General features: G+C 39.8%; 1 protein-coding gene across 2 annotated transcripts in view; it reads left to right on the top strand.

Annotated features, from left to right (window-relative positions):
* SPRING1 (SREBF pathway regulator in golgi 1) overlaps window positions 1-16,669 on the top strand; it is a 115,997-nt gene that overhangs the window by 66,072 nt on the left and 33,256 nt on the right. The window contains exon 5 of one of the 2 annotated variants that reach the window (XM_077159931.1): window positions 1,793-1,942. The exons of the other annotated variant lie outside the window; for it this stretch is intronic. Coding sequence (XP_077016046.1) covers window positions 1,793-1,873 — 81 coding nt within the window. The 3' untranslated portion in view covers window positions 1,874-1,942. Of the gene's footprint in view, window positions 1-1,792; window positions 1,943-16,669 lie in introns of those variants that run through there. 2 annotated transcript variants of the gene reach the window in all.

The raw sequence follows: 16,669 nt of genomic DNA, 5'->3' as shown, positions 1-16,669 counted from the left end.
ATATTTGTGAATCATATATCCAGTAAAGGATATGTATCCAGAATGCATAAAGAATTTTTATAAGTTAACAATTAAAAGACAACCCAGTTAATAAGTGAGCAAAAGATTTGAATAGACATTTCTCCAAAGAAGATACAAATGGCCAATATGCATGTAAAAAGATGTTCACATACCATACAACTTAAACATATAGTTCACATACCATACAATTTAAAGTGTACAATTCAATGTTTAGTATGTTCACAGGGTTGTGCACCCATCACAATCTAATTTTAGAATATTTTTGTCTCCTCTAAAAGAGACCCCTTACCTATTAGTAGTTAGTCCTAATTACCCCTTCCCCCCATCTCCAGAAAATTACTAATCTTCTTTCTATCTTTGTAACTTCAACATTAATCATTATTAGGGAAATGCTAAAGAAATCCATTATGAGTCCACTTCATGCCCACTGGGATGGCTAAAATAAAAAAGATGGACAATAACAAGTGTTAAAAAGAATGTGGAGAAATTGGTGCCCTCATTCACTGCTGTTGGGAATGTAAAATAATGCAGCCGTTTTCGAAAACAGTTGGCAGGTCCTCAAAAACTTAAAGTTACCACATGACCTGGGAATTCCACTCTTGGTATATACCCAAGAGAACTGCAAAACATGTCCACACAAAAACACGTACATGAATTTGGATTAGCAGCATTGTTCATCATAGCCAAAAAGTAGAAATAACCCAAATATCCATCAACTGATTAATGGATAAATTAAATGTGGTATATCTATGCAATGGGATAACATCTGACAATAAAAAAGAATGAAGTATGAGGTACTGATAGATGCTACAACATGGATGAACCTTGAAGGCATTATGCTCAGTGAAAGAAGCCAGTCCACAAAGACCACATATTGTATGACTCCATTTACATGAACTATCCAGACTAAGTGAAGTCATAGAGATAGAAGGAAGATTGATGGTTTCCAGGAGATGGGGGGAAGGGGTAATTAGGACTAACTGCTAACAGGTAAGCGGTCTCTTTTAGAGGAGACAAAAAATATTCTAAAATTAGATTGTGATGGGTGTACAACCCTGTGAATATATTAAACATTGAATTGTACACTTTGAATTGTATGGTATGTGAACTATATTTCAAAAAGCTGTTAAAAAATAAGATCACATGGTTCATGCCGAGATGATCTTTGCCTTATACAGAGACATTATCAGTTAATGTCATCCTTGAATACAAAGGACATTGGTATCACTGCTGATCATCACAGTCACAACCTGTTAAATGTGTTAGCAGTTGGTAGTCATAGGCAAAAAAAATAACTCCAGTGTGGATTTTTAATCTGGGGTCACTGAATCTTTATTATTATTTACCACTATGAAATTCCAAACCCACATGTTAACATCCAGGCATGTTAATTTTAAGTCTGTTAGAGCAGGGGAATTTTAAGAGTGCTGGTGCTTCTTCCCATAGCCTGCCTAGTTCTGACAAAGGGAAATCCCGGCTAATATGCCACCAAACTGAAGTCAAATGGTGAAACCAAAGAATCTTGGCATATGACCACCAGGTCCATCCTGTTTGCTGCCAGCTGGGAGTTTTGTGTGTGTATAGTTTTCTTTTGGACTTTTAGGCAGGTCTTCCCTTTATATTCTTTAATGACTGTTATGGATTAAGTCATGTACCCAAAAAAGATATGTTGAGTTCTCACTTCCTATACCTATGAATTTGACCTTTTGTGGAAACAGAGTAATTGCTGATGGAATTAGTTAAGCTGACTAACTAATTTGGATTAGAGTAGGCCCTTAACCTGGCTGGTGTCCTTATAAGAAGGAGAGAAGAGACACAGAGGAGAAGGCCCTGTGACATGGAGGAGGCATAGAGATTGGAGTGATGGACCTACAAGCCAAGGAAATCAAGGATTACTGGCAAACATCAGAAACTAGAAAAGGTAAGGAAGGATTCTCCCTTACAGGTTTCAAATGGTGCATGGCCCTGCCAGTGCCTTGATTTCAGACTTTTAGTCTTATGAACTGAGTCAAATTTCTTAATACCAGTTTGTAGTATTAAGTTAAGGCAGCCCTAGAAATGAAGGCACCCTCTAACCTGCATCTCTTCCTGGGTACTTGAATACTGGTGATGAGGATGCACTTAATAGTCCCCAGCCATCTTTGCAGAGTGAACACAGATGAGGGCAGCCAGTTGACAAGAACCAGTTACCACATCTGGCAACAAACAGTTCATCTGCATTTTCTTAATGGTCTCCTGTTATCTTCTCTCTAACTGGCTTGACACGTCTTCTGTCCACGGAGAACATTTCTCTTGCCAAGTACCCTCCCCAAGAGCACAGATGACAAAGTTGGCCTCAACACCTTTCCTCAAGACTACCTTGCCCAGGTTTTCAAGCTCCATATGGCTAATTCCCTGAGTTAATATACTTGTTTTGTTCCACTCCTCTTCTCTGAACTCTGAGGTCAAATCCCTTTCCTATTGCTTTTTGCTTGATTCAACTGGACTGTCACTTGGCAAGCTTCCTCCCTAGATAGGAAAAGACAACCTAATGAAAGTCCCTCTTCTCTCTAGCCAGCCCTGGAGCATGAATAGCCTCTGGAAGCAGATATTGTCTGACTTCCGGGAGCTCTAAAGTGCTTGACCTGCACATAATTACAAAATGACCTACCAGAGGAGGAAATGTTTGTTTATGCTAAATCACTGCCGCCCTTCTCCCACATCTTCCCCAGGGGGAGAAGTTTGGCACCACTGATTACCCCATGTCCATTGTGACTCTTTCCTCTTCATTTCCGTCCTGTCCCCTCCCCCTCAGACCTATAGGCGAGGCAGTCAGTTAATAGTAGATCAAGTGAGGGTTCTTGCTGGAAAACTAGGATAGCTTGTAGAGGTGGATTGTCTCTGCTTAGTCATCCATTCAGCAAATATTTATTGAGTACGTACTATGAGTCAGGCACTACTTTAGATGCGATGACATAGAGCCAATAAGTCAGACATGGTCCCTGCTTTCACAAGCTTGCAGTTTAGAGAAGAGAGTGGTGTTAAATTAAGAAACACACAAAAGAATGCAAAATGACAACTGTGATAAGTGCTTGGAGGGGAGAGTTCAGGGTACAATGAAAGCATTTAACAGGGAGACCTGACCTAGTGGTAGAGGTGGAGTAGGGGAGAGGGGGAAAAGATCAGAAGAGGTTGGAGCCATGTTATGACTTCCAGGGATCCTGGGTACTTTTACCTTTGTTGGCACCTTTCTCATTAAAATACATATAAAAATAGAATAATGATTGAAATAATCCAGGCTGGATTCCTCATTATATAGTCATTATTAGAGTCATATTTTTTTATGCTTCTGATTTTTTTTTTTAAGTTTTTTTTTTTATTAATTAAAAAAAGAATTAACAAAACAATTAGAAATCATTTCAATGTACATGTACAATCAGTAATTCTTAATAACATCACATAGTTGCATATTCATCATTTCTTAGTACATTTGCATTGATTTAGAAACAGAAATAAAAAGACAACAGAATAAGAATTAAAACAATAATAGAAAGAAAAAAAAACAAAAAAAACAAAAACAAAAAACCTATACCTCACATGCAGCTTCATTCAGTGTTTTAACATAATTGCATTACAATTGGGTAGTATTGTGCTGTCCATTTCTGAATTTTTATATCCAGTCCCGTTGTACAGTCTGTATCCCTTCATCTCCAATTATCCCTTCTCTTTTTTTTTTTTTTAATTACCAGAAAAAAAGAAATTAACCCAACATTTAGAGATCATACCATTCTACACATGCAATCATTAATTCTTAACATCATCACATAGCTGCATGATCATCATTTCTTAGTACATTTGCATTGGTTTAGAAGAACTAGCAACATAACCGAAAAAGATATAGAATGTTAATATAGAGAAAAAAATAAAAGTAATAATAGTAAAATCAAAACAAAACAAAACAAAACAAAACAAAAACCTATAGCTCAGATGCAGCTTCATTCAGTGTTTTAACATGATTACTTTACAATTAGGTATTATTGTGCTGTCCATTTTTGAGTTTTTGTATCTAGTCCTGTTGCACAGTCTGTATCCCTTCAGCTTCAATTACCCATTGTCTTACCCTGTTTCTAACGCCTGCTGAACTCTGTTACCAATGACATATTTCAAGTTTATTCTCGAATGTCCGTTCACATCAGTGGGACCATACAGTATTTGTCCTTTAGTTTTTGGCTGGATTCACTCAGCATAATATTCTCTAGGTCCATCCATGTTATTACATGGTTCATAAGTTTATCTTGTCTTAAAGCTGCATAATATTCCATCGTATGTATATACCACAGTTTGTTTAGCCACTCTTCTGTTGATGGAGATTTTGGCTGTTTCCATCTCTTTGCAATTGTAAATAATGCTGCTATAAACATTGGTGTGCAAATGTCCGTTTGTGTCTTTGCCCTTAAGTCCTTTGAGTAGATACCTAGCAATGGTATTGCTGGGTCGTATGGCAATTCTATATTCAGCTTTTTGAGGAACCGCCAAACTGCCTTCCACAGTGGTTGCACCCTTTGACATTCCCACCAACAGTGGATAAGTGTGCCTCTTTCTCCGCATCCTCTCCAGCACTTGTCATTTTCTGTTTTGTTGATAATGGCCATTCTGGTGGGTGTGAGATGATATCTCATTGTGGTTTTGATTTGCATTTCTCTAATGGCCAGGGACATTGAGCATCTCTTCATGTGCCTCTTGGCCATCCGTATTTCCTCTTCTGAGAGGTGTCTGTTCAAGTCTTTTTCCCATTTTGTAATTGGGTTGGCTGTCTTTTTGTTGTTGAGATGAACAATCTCTTTATAAATTCTGGATACTAGACCTTTATCTGATATATCATTTCCAAATATTGTCTCCCATTGTGAAGGCTGTCTTTCTACTTTCTTGATGAAGTTCTTTGATGCACAAAAGTGTTTAATTTTGAGGAGTTCCCATTTATTTATTTCCTTCTTCAGTGCTCTTGCTTTAGGTTTAAGGTCCATAAAACCGCCTCCAGTTGTAAGATCCATAAGATATCTCCCTACATTTTCCTCTAACTGTTTTATGGTCTTAGACCTAATGTTTAGATCTTTGATCCATTTTGAGTTAACTTTTGTATAGGGTGTGAGAGATGGGTCTTCTTTCATTCTTTTGCATATGGATATCCAGTTCTCTAGGCACCATTTATTGAAGAGACTGTTCTGTCCCAGGTGAGTTGGCTTGACTGCCTTATCAAAGATCAAATGTCCATAGATGAGAGGGTCTATATCTGAGCACTCTATTCGATTCCATTGGTCGATATATCTATCTTTATGCCAATACCATGCTGTTTTGACCACTGTGGCTTCATAATATGCCTTAAAGTCAGGCAGCGCGAGACCTCCAGCTTCGTTTTTTTTTCCTCAAGATGTTTTTAGCAATTCGGGGCACCCTGCCCTTCCAGATAAATTTGCTTATTGGTTTTTCTATTTCTGAAAAATAAGTTGTTGGGATTTTGATTGGTATTGCATTGAATCTGTAAATCAATTTAGGTAGGATTGACATCTTAACTATATTTAGTCTTCCAATCCATGAACACGGTATGCCCTTCCATCTATTTAGGTCTTCTGTGATTTCTTTTAGCAGTTTTTTGTAGTTTTCTTTATATAGGTTTTTTGTCTCTTTAGTTAAATTTATTCCTAGGTATTTTATTCTTTTAGTTGCAATTGTGAATGGGATTCGTTTCTTGATTTCCCCCTCAGCTTGTTCCTTACTAGTGTATAGAAATGCTACAGATTTTTGAATGTTGATCTTGTAACCTGCTACTTTGCTGTACTCATTTATTAGCTCTAGTAGTTTTGTTGTGGATTTTTCCGGGTTTTCGACGTATAGTATCATATCGTCTGCAAACAGTGATAGTTTTACTTCTTCCTTTCCAATTTTGATGCCTTGTATTTCTTTTTCTTGTCTAATTGCTCTGGCTAGAACCTCCAACACAATGTTGAATAATAGTGGTGATAGTGGACATCCTTGTCTTGTTCCTGATCTTAGGGGGAAAGTTTTCAATTTTTCCCCATTGAGGATGATATTAGCTGTGGGTTTTTCATATATTCCCTCTATCATTTTAAGGAAGTTCCCTTGTATTCCTATCTTTTGAAGTGTTTTCAACAGGAAAGGATGTTGAATCTTGTCGAATGCCTTCTCTGCATCAATTGAGATGATCATGTGATTTTTCTGCTTTGATTTGTTGATATGGTGTATTACATTAATTGATTTTCTTATGTTGAACCATCCTTGCATACCTGGGATGAATCCTACTTGGTCATGATGTATAATTCTTTTAATGTGTTGTTGGATACGATTTGCTAGAATTTTATTGAGGATTTTTGCATCTGTATTCATTAGAGAGATTGGTCTGTAGTTTTCTTTTTTTGTAATATCTTTGCCTGGTTTTGGTATGAGGGTGATGTTGGCTTCATAGAATGAATTAGGTAGTTTTCCCTCCACTTCGATTTTTTTGAAGAGTTTGAAGAGAATTGGTACTAATTCTTTCTGGAACGTTTGGTAGAATTCACATGTGAAGCCATCTGGTCCTGGACTTTTCTTTTTAGGAAGCTTTTGAATGACTAATTCAATTTCTTTACTTGTGATTGGTTTGTTGAGGTCATCTATGTCTTCTTGAGTCAAAGTTGGTTGTTCATGTCTTTCCAGGAACCCGTCCATTTCCTCTAAATTGTTGTATTTATTAGCGTAAAGTTGTTCATAGTATCCTGTTATTACCTCCTTTATTTCTGTGAGGTCAGTAGTTATGTCTCCTCTTCCATTTCTGATCTTATTTATTTGCATCCTCTCTCTTCTTCTTTTTGTCAATCTTGCTAAGGGCCCATCAATCTTATTGATTTTCTCATAGAACCAACTTCTGGCCTTATTGATTTTCTCTATTGTTTTCATGTTTTCAATTTCATTTATTTGTGCTCTAATCTTTGTTATTTCTTTCCTTTTGCTTGCTTTGGGGTTAGCTTGCTGTTCTTTCTCCAGTTCTTCCAAATGGATAGTTAATTCCTGAATTTTTGCCTTTTCTTCTTTTCTGATATAGGCATTTAGAGCAATAAATTTCCCTCTTAGCACTGCCTTTGCTGCGTCCCATAAGTTTTGATATGTTGTGTTTTCATTTTCATTCGCCTCGAGGTATTTGCTAATTTCTCTTGCAATTTCTTCCTTGACCCACTCGTTGTTTAAGAGTGTGTTGTTGAGCCTCCACGTATTTGTGAATTTTCTGGCACTCTGCCTATTATTGATTTCCAACATCATTCCTTTATGGTCCGAGAAAGTGTTGTGTAAGATTTCAATCTTTTTAAATTTGTTAAGACTTGCTTTGTGACCCAGCATATGGTCTATCTTTGAGAATGATCCATGAGCACTTGAGAAAAAGGTGTATCCTGCTGTTGTGGGATGTAATGTCCTATAAATGTCTATTAAGTCTAGTTCATTTATAGTAATATTCAGATTCTCTATTTCTTTGTTGATCCTCTGTCTAGATGTTCTGTCCCTTGATGAGAGTGGTGAGTTGAAGTCTCCAACTATTATGGTATATGAGTCTATTTCCCTTTTCAGTGTTTGCAGTATATTCCTCACGTATTTTGGGGCATTCTGATTCGGTGCGTAAATATTTATGATTGTTATGTCTTCTTGTTTAATTGTTCCTTTTATTAGTATATAGTGTCCTTCTTTGTCTCTTTTAACTGTTTTACATTTGAAGTCTAATTTGTTGGATATTAGTATAGCCACTCCTGCTCTTTTCTGGTTGTTATTTGCATGAAATATCTTTTCCCAACCTTTCACTTTCAACCTATGTTTATCTTTGGGTCTAAGATGTGTTTCCTGTAGACAGCATATCGAAGGATCCTGTTTTTTAATCCATTCTGCCAATCTATGTCTTTTGATTGGGGAATTCAGTCCATTGACATTTAGTGTTATTACTGTTTGGATAATATTTTCCTCTAACATTTTGCCTTTTGTATTATATATATCATATCTGATTTTCCTTCTTTCTACACTCTTTTCCATATCTCTCTCTTCTGTCTTTTTGTATCTGACTCTAGTGCTCCCTTTAGTATTTCTTGCAGAGCTGGTCTCTTGGTCACAAATTCTTTCAGTGACTTTTTGTCTGAGAATGTTTTAATTTCTCCCTCATTTTTGAAGGATAATTTTGCTGGATATAGGAGTCTTGGTTGGCAGTTTTTCTCTTTTAGTATTTTAAATATACCATCCCACTGTCTTCTAGCTTCCATGGTTTCTGCTGAGAAATCTACACAAAGTCTTATTGGGTTTCCCTTGTATGTAATGGATTGTTTTTCTCTTGCTGCTTTCAAGATCTTCTCTTTCTCTTTGACCTCTGACATTCTAACTAGTAAGTGTCTTGGAGAACGCCTATTTGGGTCTAATCTCTTTGGGGTGCGCTGCACTTCTTGGATCTGTAATTTTAGGTCTTTCATAAGAGTTGGGAAATTTTCAGTGAAAATTTCTTCCATTAGTTTTTCTCCTCCTTTTCCCTTCTCTTCTCCTTCTGGGACACCCACAACACGTATATTTGTGCGGTTCATATTGTCCTTGAGTTCCCTGATACCCTGTTCAAATTTTTCCATTCTTTTCCCGATAGTTTCTGTTTCTTTTTGGGATTCAGATGTTCCATCCTCCAAATCACTAATTCTATCTTCTGTCTCTTTAAATCTATCATTGTAGCTATCCATTATTTTTTCTATGTTTGCTACTTTATCCTTCACTTCCATAAGTTCTGCGATTTGTTTTTTCAGTTTTTCTATTTCTTCTTTATGTTCAGCCCATGTCCTCTTCATGTCCTCCCTCAATTTATCGATTTCATTTTTGAAGAGGTTTTCCATTTCTGTTCGTATATTCAGGATTAGTTGTCTCAGCTCTTGTGTCTCATTTGAGCTATTGGTTTGTTCCTTTGACTGGGCCATATTCTCAATCTTTTGAGCGTGGACAGTTATCTTCTGCTGCTGGCGTCTGGGCATTTATTCAGATTTCTCTTGGTGTTGGACCCAGCAAGGTTGTAATATTTTTCTGTGAAATCTCTGGGTTCTGTTTTTCTTATCCTGCCCAGTAGGTGGCGCTCGTGGCACACGTTTGTCTGCGGGTCCCACCAGTAAAAGGTGCTGTGGGACCTTAAACTTTGGAAAACTGTCGCTGTCCTGGGGGTTCGCTAGCCGAAACGGCTTGAGTCGGCCCGGGGTCCGAACGCAGGGAGGGTTGCTGGTCGCCGCAGCCAGGGAAAGAGCCCGTCCGAATTTCCTAGTCGGCCCTGGGCAACAAGCGTGGCGGGAGGGTGCCAGCGGCAGCGGCCCGCCCGAGAGAGTGCACGTTCCCCGGGAGTCACGGGTTTGGAAGGGGCCTCCCCCACCCGTCACCGTTCTCCGCGGCCTGGGGGTTTCCGATCCAATTCTCTCAGTTGGTCCGGGGGCTGCGCGTGGTGTGGGCGCCAGCCGTCTTTGTTTCAGGGGACCGCCTCTCCAATTCTCCCAGCCGGCCCGGGAAGGGGGAAGGGAGTAACTCCGGCCGCTTGCCACCCCGCCCGGTAAGGCCCGCGCGCCTCGGCGATCTCACCCGAGCTGCTTCTCTCAGCCAGCCAGCCGTTCCAGGATGGGGTACGCTGTCTTTTTTATCTCTGTTGTGGCTTTGGGCGCTTTCTGTATCGTTTCTACTCCCCTAGTAGGTGTCCTGGAGAAGAAACTAAGATCCGCGCGTCTTACTAAGCCGCCATCTTCCAGGAAGTCCTATGCTTCTGATTTTAAAAGAGATTGTAAAATGTTTTTCATGGGCCCTCAACGCTGTTCCTGCTATGCCTTATGGAGAAGTTGGCTCTGAGCTCTGAGAAAGTGACAACTAAGTTGAGATCTGAAGAATAAATAGGAGTTAATTCAGTGAACCAGGTATGGGGTGAAAGTGGAGTCTAGACAAAGTTAACGGCATATGCAAAGGCCCTGTGTTAGAGGGAACTAGTACTGAAAGGGTTTCAGGAAGGTGTGGAAGAGGAAGTTGCAGGCCAACCGTTATATGACGGTATGCATCATGAACATCATTGTGACTTTTACCCCCAGAGCAGTGGAAAACCAGTGACAAGTTTCAATAAGGTAGGGGATGAAGGACTTGAATGACTTCTTCAATAGTAAAAGCCGGCCAGAAAACTAGAATACCCCCAAATTCTCCTTATTAAATCTAATGAACAGAGTGAGACAAATTTGATATTGATCAGATGTTAATGATACCTAGATTAAGAAGAAACTGAGAAATGACTACTAGAAGAAAAGTCAGTTTTTCTCCCCAGACTTGGTAATGACCCCTGTCCTAGGTTGGGGCCTAGGATTCTGAGGCAGAGATTTATGTATAGATTTATGGGGATATATACTTAAGAATAGCACCCCTAAGGATGTGGGGGCAGATAAAATAAGGGTCTTGGGAATTTCACGGGGTGCTCTAGAGCTGGAATGGCCTTTGAGAAATGTCCCAAAATGAGAACAGGGAGTTGGGTATTTGTACTCTCAAAGACTGGTCCTTAGATAGAGGCTGACTCCAGGGAGGGACAGAGTCCTGGTGAGCAGCTCTCTTTGCTGAGGGCAGATTTTTAGCCAAGAAAGTTGGTCTTCAGCAGCCAATACCGCAGGCAGTTGGGGAATGTGTTCTCAGTCCTGAAGGGGGATATTGGTAGCACAGCCCAGCTTTCCTCTGAGGCCCTGGATAAGGTTTAGCATAGAGACCCCTATGACCCCTATTAGTCAGTTCTCCCACTTATGGTTTGGAATTTCTTTGTAAGCCCAGAGCCCCATCTCTTTGGCTAATTTTACGAGCCCATCCAGCCCTGTCAAGGTTAAAGGGAGGCCTACTCTTGCGTAGTGTTCAGTTTACGTTGGACAGAGACTGGTTATCCTGTTTTCTTCTCACAAGGGGTGCCTCCCAGGGAATTTGCTTGACAAAACCAAGTGTGAGTTTTCTTTTTTTTTTTTAAGTTGGTCCTATATGGGAATTATGGCAGATTGAATCAAGTATCAACAAGACATGTTCTTATCTGCATACTTGTAAGTGTAAACATTTTGTAAATAGGACCTTTTGAAGATGCTATTATAAGTTAAGGGCTGGCCAAACTGAGTCAAGGTGGGTCTTAATCCAAATTACTGGAGGCTTTATAAAGAAAAAAAATTTGGATGCAGTCAGTTAGTAGAGATTGGAAACTGGAAGAAGCCAGAAGTCAGAGAGGAGAGAATGAAACAGATTACCTCGTAATGGAGGACAGCCATCTCCAGAACAGTGCTGACTGGGGAGAGGGCTTGGCCTTGGCAGCATCTTGATTTTGGACTTCTAGCTTTCAAAACCATGAGTCAATAAATTCTTGCTGTAAACTCAACCCATTATGTGTTATTTGTCATAGCACCTCTGGCAAATTAAGACAGGTGGGTCTGGTGGGGAAGGTTTGCTGAACCCCAGAGAGTTACTCCAGTAGTGGCATTTCAGACATTTTGGCAGATGTGTGTGCGGAAGATATTTGGCCAGGTAGGTCCATAATTTTAAATTAGCATTTCCTAAGTGTTTCTGATGGTAAGAATCACCTGGCTCTCAACTCTGGCTGCACAAAAGAACCATCTATGGAGCTTTAAAAATTCTACTGCTGATTAACACCATCATAACAGAGGGATTTATATGAGAACTCTATTTTCTGCATGATTTTTTTTCTATAAATCTATAAATTCTCTAATTTAAAAAGTCATATTAAAAAAAAATTCTACTGGTGAGTGGTCTCCACCCCCAGAGATCCTGAGAGAATTGTTCTGAGTGTGGTCTTTTTAAAAGATCCCAGAGTGATTCTAATGTGTAGATAGGGTTGAAGACCTTTGAAGGTGCTCACCCTTCTTGGAATGTCCACGACTTTCAAACTGTTCGGAATTCCAGGAACCTTCTAACCAGAAATCAACTTAGCAAATTCCAACCTCCAGGCTTTTTCTGGGATTTTTTTTTTTTTTTGAATTCTGAAGATTAACTGATAACGAATCTTTACCTTTCGGTTCAGTTTAGCTGTGATTTCTGGGATGTTTTTTAACTTTTGAATACAAAGATGAAAATTTTTTTATCCTCAAGGAGAATATAATCTAGTGGGAAAGACTAGCATGTATAAAATTAGCCATTCATTTATCGTTGAAAAAATTATATATGTATTTGTTGTGCTAGGCTCTGGGGGTTATGGCAAAGCTGGAGACAGACATGGCCACTGGGAGGACAGACCACTGGACACTGAATGCTATGTTAGGGGAAGTAAAATTACTGGAGATAGAAATGGGAGGGCCGAAATATATAAGACAGAATATGGTATGTATTATAATAGAAGCACAAGCCAAGCACAGCAGGATTATGGATAGGGGACACAGTACCAAGAAACCACTTCCTGTGTCCTCTGAGTGGACCTCTGAGAGGTGACTCAAGTGTGAAATATGGACGAAGGAAGCTGGAGGGATGAGGAAGAGTACTGGGGCAGAGGAAGATTCTAGGGTAGATGGATTTTCCAGGTTGACTTTGGCTTAAGGTGTGCGAGAAGAGGGGCAAAACACTGACCGTGAGGATGGAGGCTGATCTGTAGATTTCTTAATGCCATGCTTTATTCAGTAGCCACAGGGATCCCTTTGCTTCTTCCTGGGGTCCAGTAGCCCAGAACAAGGGTAGACGTGCTTTTCATCTAACAGACCAAAGGAGTATTTTCACCTCTGAAAGCCATACCATCTCTGTCACAACTACTCAGCTCTGTTGCTGAGGTGTGAAAGCAGCCAAAGACAATACATAAATGAGCTGGCATGGCTGTTTGCCAGTAAGCTTTACTTAGGGGAACTGAAATTTCATATCACTTTCACATGCCACAAAATATTATTCTTTTTATTTTTTCCAACCATATAAAAATGTAAAAACTATTCTTAGTCCTCAGGCAGTGGGTGGCTTTGGCCTATAGGCTATGGTTTACCAACCCCTGCCCTAGAGGAACACAGGAAAGATTCAAGTTAAAACGCTTGGTCTAAGAATTGTCAGCTCCTGTTTGGTTGACTAGGAGCATTGCCCCTCTACATTCAGCTTCCTTGTCTGTAAAAATAGGGATAATTCTAAAAACTGAGCTCCCAAGATAGGGTTGGGTGGAGTTGGGAGAGACAGGTTCTATTAAAGCACTATGAGTTACATTTCCAAATATTAAGAATCATGGACACAATCATGGACCCCATCAGCATCATTCCTCAGACCTGAGCCTCTCCAGGTCATGCACAGGTCTGAAGATGACATCCAACAGGGAACCTGGGAACATCCTGAAAACACCTGAGAGGGGGAATGGAGTCATGGTTGGTTCAGGATCTTTGGACGTTTTCTCCAGCATGAGCATCACTTGGGAAAGAAAAAACAAACAAAAAAAAAACCCAAATGATTTGCTTTTCTGTTTTTATTTATGGAGGAATCAGCAATTCTCTTTCCCTACTCCCTTTCCTGCCTTCAGACCTCTCACCATTCCATTTGTGTGTGTGTATTAGTGATCTCATTGAGCTCTGCCTTGTGATGTGTCATAATGATAAATTACATCCCGTAGGGTTGAGTTTCTCCCACCAGTGCTGCCTGGAAGAAGCCTTCTAACGGTTGAAAGTGAAAGGTCACACTCTGCCTAGCTACCCTCCCTCCCCCCTACCCCCACAGGAATACAGAGAATAATTACACAACCCAGAATGCTCAAAGGGAACTGTCTTAGTTTCCTAGGGCTACCATAACAAAGTACCAACAGAAATTTATTGTCCTATAGTTTTGGAGGTTAGAAGTCCAAAATCAAGGTGTCAGCAAGACCATGCTCCCTCTGAAGTTTGTTGGGAAGAGTCTGTTCCATGCCTTACTCCTGGCTCCTGGCGGTGGCTTGGGGCCATCCACAGCTTTCTATGCCTCTGTCATCACATGGCCTTCTCTCCCTGCCTGTCTGTGTCCAAATTTCCTCTGATAAGGATGCTAGTCATATTGGATTAAGGGCTCATCCTACTCTGATAGGACCTTTTAGCTTACTTAATTCCATCTGCAATGACCCTATTCCCAAATGAGGTCCCATTCTGAGTTACATAACTGGAACATTTGATTGGGGGTTGCAATGCTAAGACCCACAGATTCAGGATTCCAGGATGAAACCAATAAACTATCAATTTTGATTTCTGTCAGTGACCTAGACATCTCTTCTCTGCAAGTGTGTGCCCCCCACCCACACTTAACAGCTCACATCATTGTTGACTGCCCTTTCTTTGGAAGGGTGAAGAAGCGATGGCAAGTCCATTTGAGGGACCCACAGGTCCCATGACACATTGTCCTCCTTGAAGGACCCCTTTGGGTTGGAAGTCATTCGACTTTCCAAATGTCTGCAGACACATCTGACTCTTTAGGTCACTGCTTTTCCTCTGGCCCGTTACAGCTTGGCAACCACCATTGCATCTTATAATGTGTTGTCCTGTTTAGCTTTTTTTAGCCAACCTCCTACTCTTGTTCTAATTTGTTTGATTTTCTTTCTCCTTGAGGCTGAAATTATTCTGGGGTTTTGTGGGGATGGGAAAATGTACATCATTTCAGTATGTCATCCAGTGGTTATCTAACTGTGCTCCCAAAGGCAGCAAATCCTTGTGACAAGTGGACCAGAAAGAGCTCGTCGGTCTTTTCTGATCCCTTTCTGCATCATAAACCTGGGTCAGAGTAGTATATTCATTTTTATCCCTTCAATTCTGGATATATTTGCTTCTGACAAAGTTGATTGGCATTGTTGAGACGATAGTCATTAGTGAATCAACTAGATATAAGGTCCTGTGGGGTCAGGCCATATCTTGTTTTTTTTTTATCCCTACAGTGCCTAAAATAAAATAGCATTCTACTATCATCTCTTGGTTCATCAGACAAATTCATTCATTCCACTGGTGAAATATCCTTTGTATCTCACCCTTTTTTCTTCCACCCTAGGCCCTCATTGTCTGTTCCCTGGACTTGAAAATAACCTCCTATTTCACCTTCCTTCCAATTCTCCTGCATTTCTCAAATGTTTGAGCTCATAACTCCATATTCTTGGTTTAAGTCGATTTGACTGGCCTTCTGATATCTGGCAAGGGGCCTGCTGTTCTGACTCCCCTGTACCATGTGCAAGGTTGAGGGCAGCTGCCCATTTCGCATCCATTTTTGTAATGTCAGTGTCTATCACAAAGTCTGTCTCTTAATGAACATTCAACAACAATGTGTGTTGAATGAATGAATGAATGAATGAATGCTGAATGCATGGGCAGACTGAATCTCTTTAATGCCAGATAGCTTCTGCCTGCCTCCAGCTCTCTTTAATCCCAGCCAAGTGAATTCTGTTTCTTTAAGCAGAGTTCTAGCTCAGCATTTACCTGTGTTCACCACAAAATCCTCCCAAAAGGAGTCCACAGGATCCCAAGGTCAAATGAGTTTGAGGAATGCTGCCCATTCTGTTCATGTTTAGAGAGTGATCACATAGTATGGTACTCAGCAGATGCTGAGACACCCCGCATTTAGAGACCTGTTTAATTTTGTTTAATCCCAAACTTCCCAACTCATGTGACCATAGAACCCTTGTTTCTCAGAGCAGTCCCAGAACCAGGCTCCCAGGGTTTGGGATTTGAGAGCTCAATATGAACACACTGAATCCTCATTTATAAAGCATAATAACACGGTGCCTTGTCCCCCAATTATCTTAACAGCATCTGAATGAATACTTAGGATATCTGTAAAAATAAAAGGTCTGTCCACAAAAACATGCATTAGAAACTCAGATGTGCACAGAGTGGCCATATTAAAATAACACACAGATCAATACACTCACAGATCCCCATTATGCCGCATCCACATGCTCATTCATTCATTCAGCAAACATCGAGGGTCCATTTTGAGCCAGGCACCATTCTGGACACCAGGGATGCAAGCAGTGAGCAAAGAAGACAGGCCTGAACAGAAGGGAGCTTGCATTTTCCATCTGGGTATAAAGAAATGAGCCGATAGAAAACTGCATTTCCTTACATCTCTTGAGAGAAGTAAGTCAACCTTCAAAGTCTTCATCCTTAAATTAAAGGAGACTGCTATGATATATATATATTTTTAATTTCTTCTTTATTGTGGTTATATATATAATATAAAATTTGCAAGTTCAGCCATTTTTAAGTGTACAATTCAGTGGCATTATTTACATTTACAATATTGTGCTACCATCACCACCATCCATTACCAAAACTTTTTCATCACCCTGTTATGATCTTTAATGGTCTCTTCTGCTCACAAAATAGACTGTTCTATGAAATGACTTCTTGTGGAGGCAGGGGCTTGCTTCAGGTATGCTCATTTTATATAAATGATGTATTCTAAACTTGATTTGTATAAATAAAACATTTTTAAATCACATTAATAAACATACATATTCTTTTCTGTAGTGTTTAAGTCGCATTTCCAATTGCTCTTTATTTAACTCAAGTGATATAGAATAGTTCAGATTTAAAGTCTCCTCTCTGGCACCCTAGCTAGTTATTGATTTTTAAATGTGACTGAGATGCTCAAGGGTAGTAGTGGTCCTGATGGAGGAGGGAATATTAGAATCATCTGGACCCAG

This window comes from Tamandua tetradactyla, chromosome 5 (assembly GCF_023851605.1).
Source record: "Tamandua tetradactyla isolate mTamTet1 chromosome 5, mTamTet1.pri, whole genome shotgun sequence".
In the NCBI taxonomy this organism is placed as follows: Eukaryota; Metazoa; Chordata; class Mammalia; order Pilosa; family Myrmecophagidae; genus Tamandua; species Tamandua tetradactyla.
Note: the sequence above shows the minus strand (reverse complement) of the source record. Positions and strands in the feature narration are given on the sequence as shown.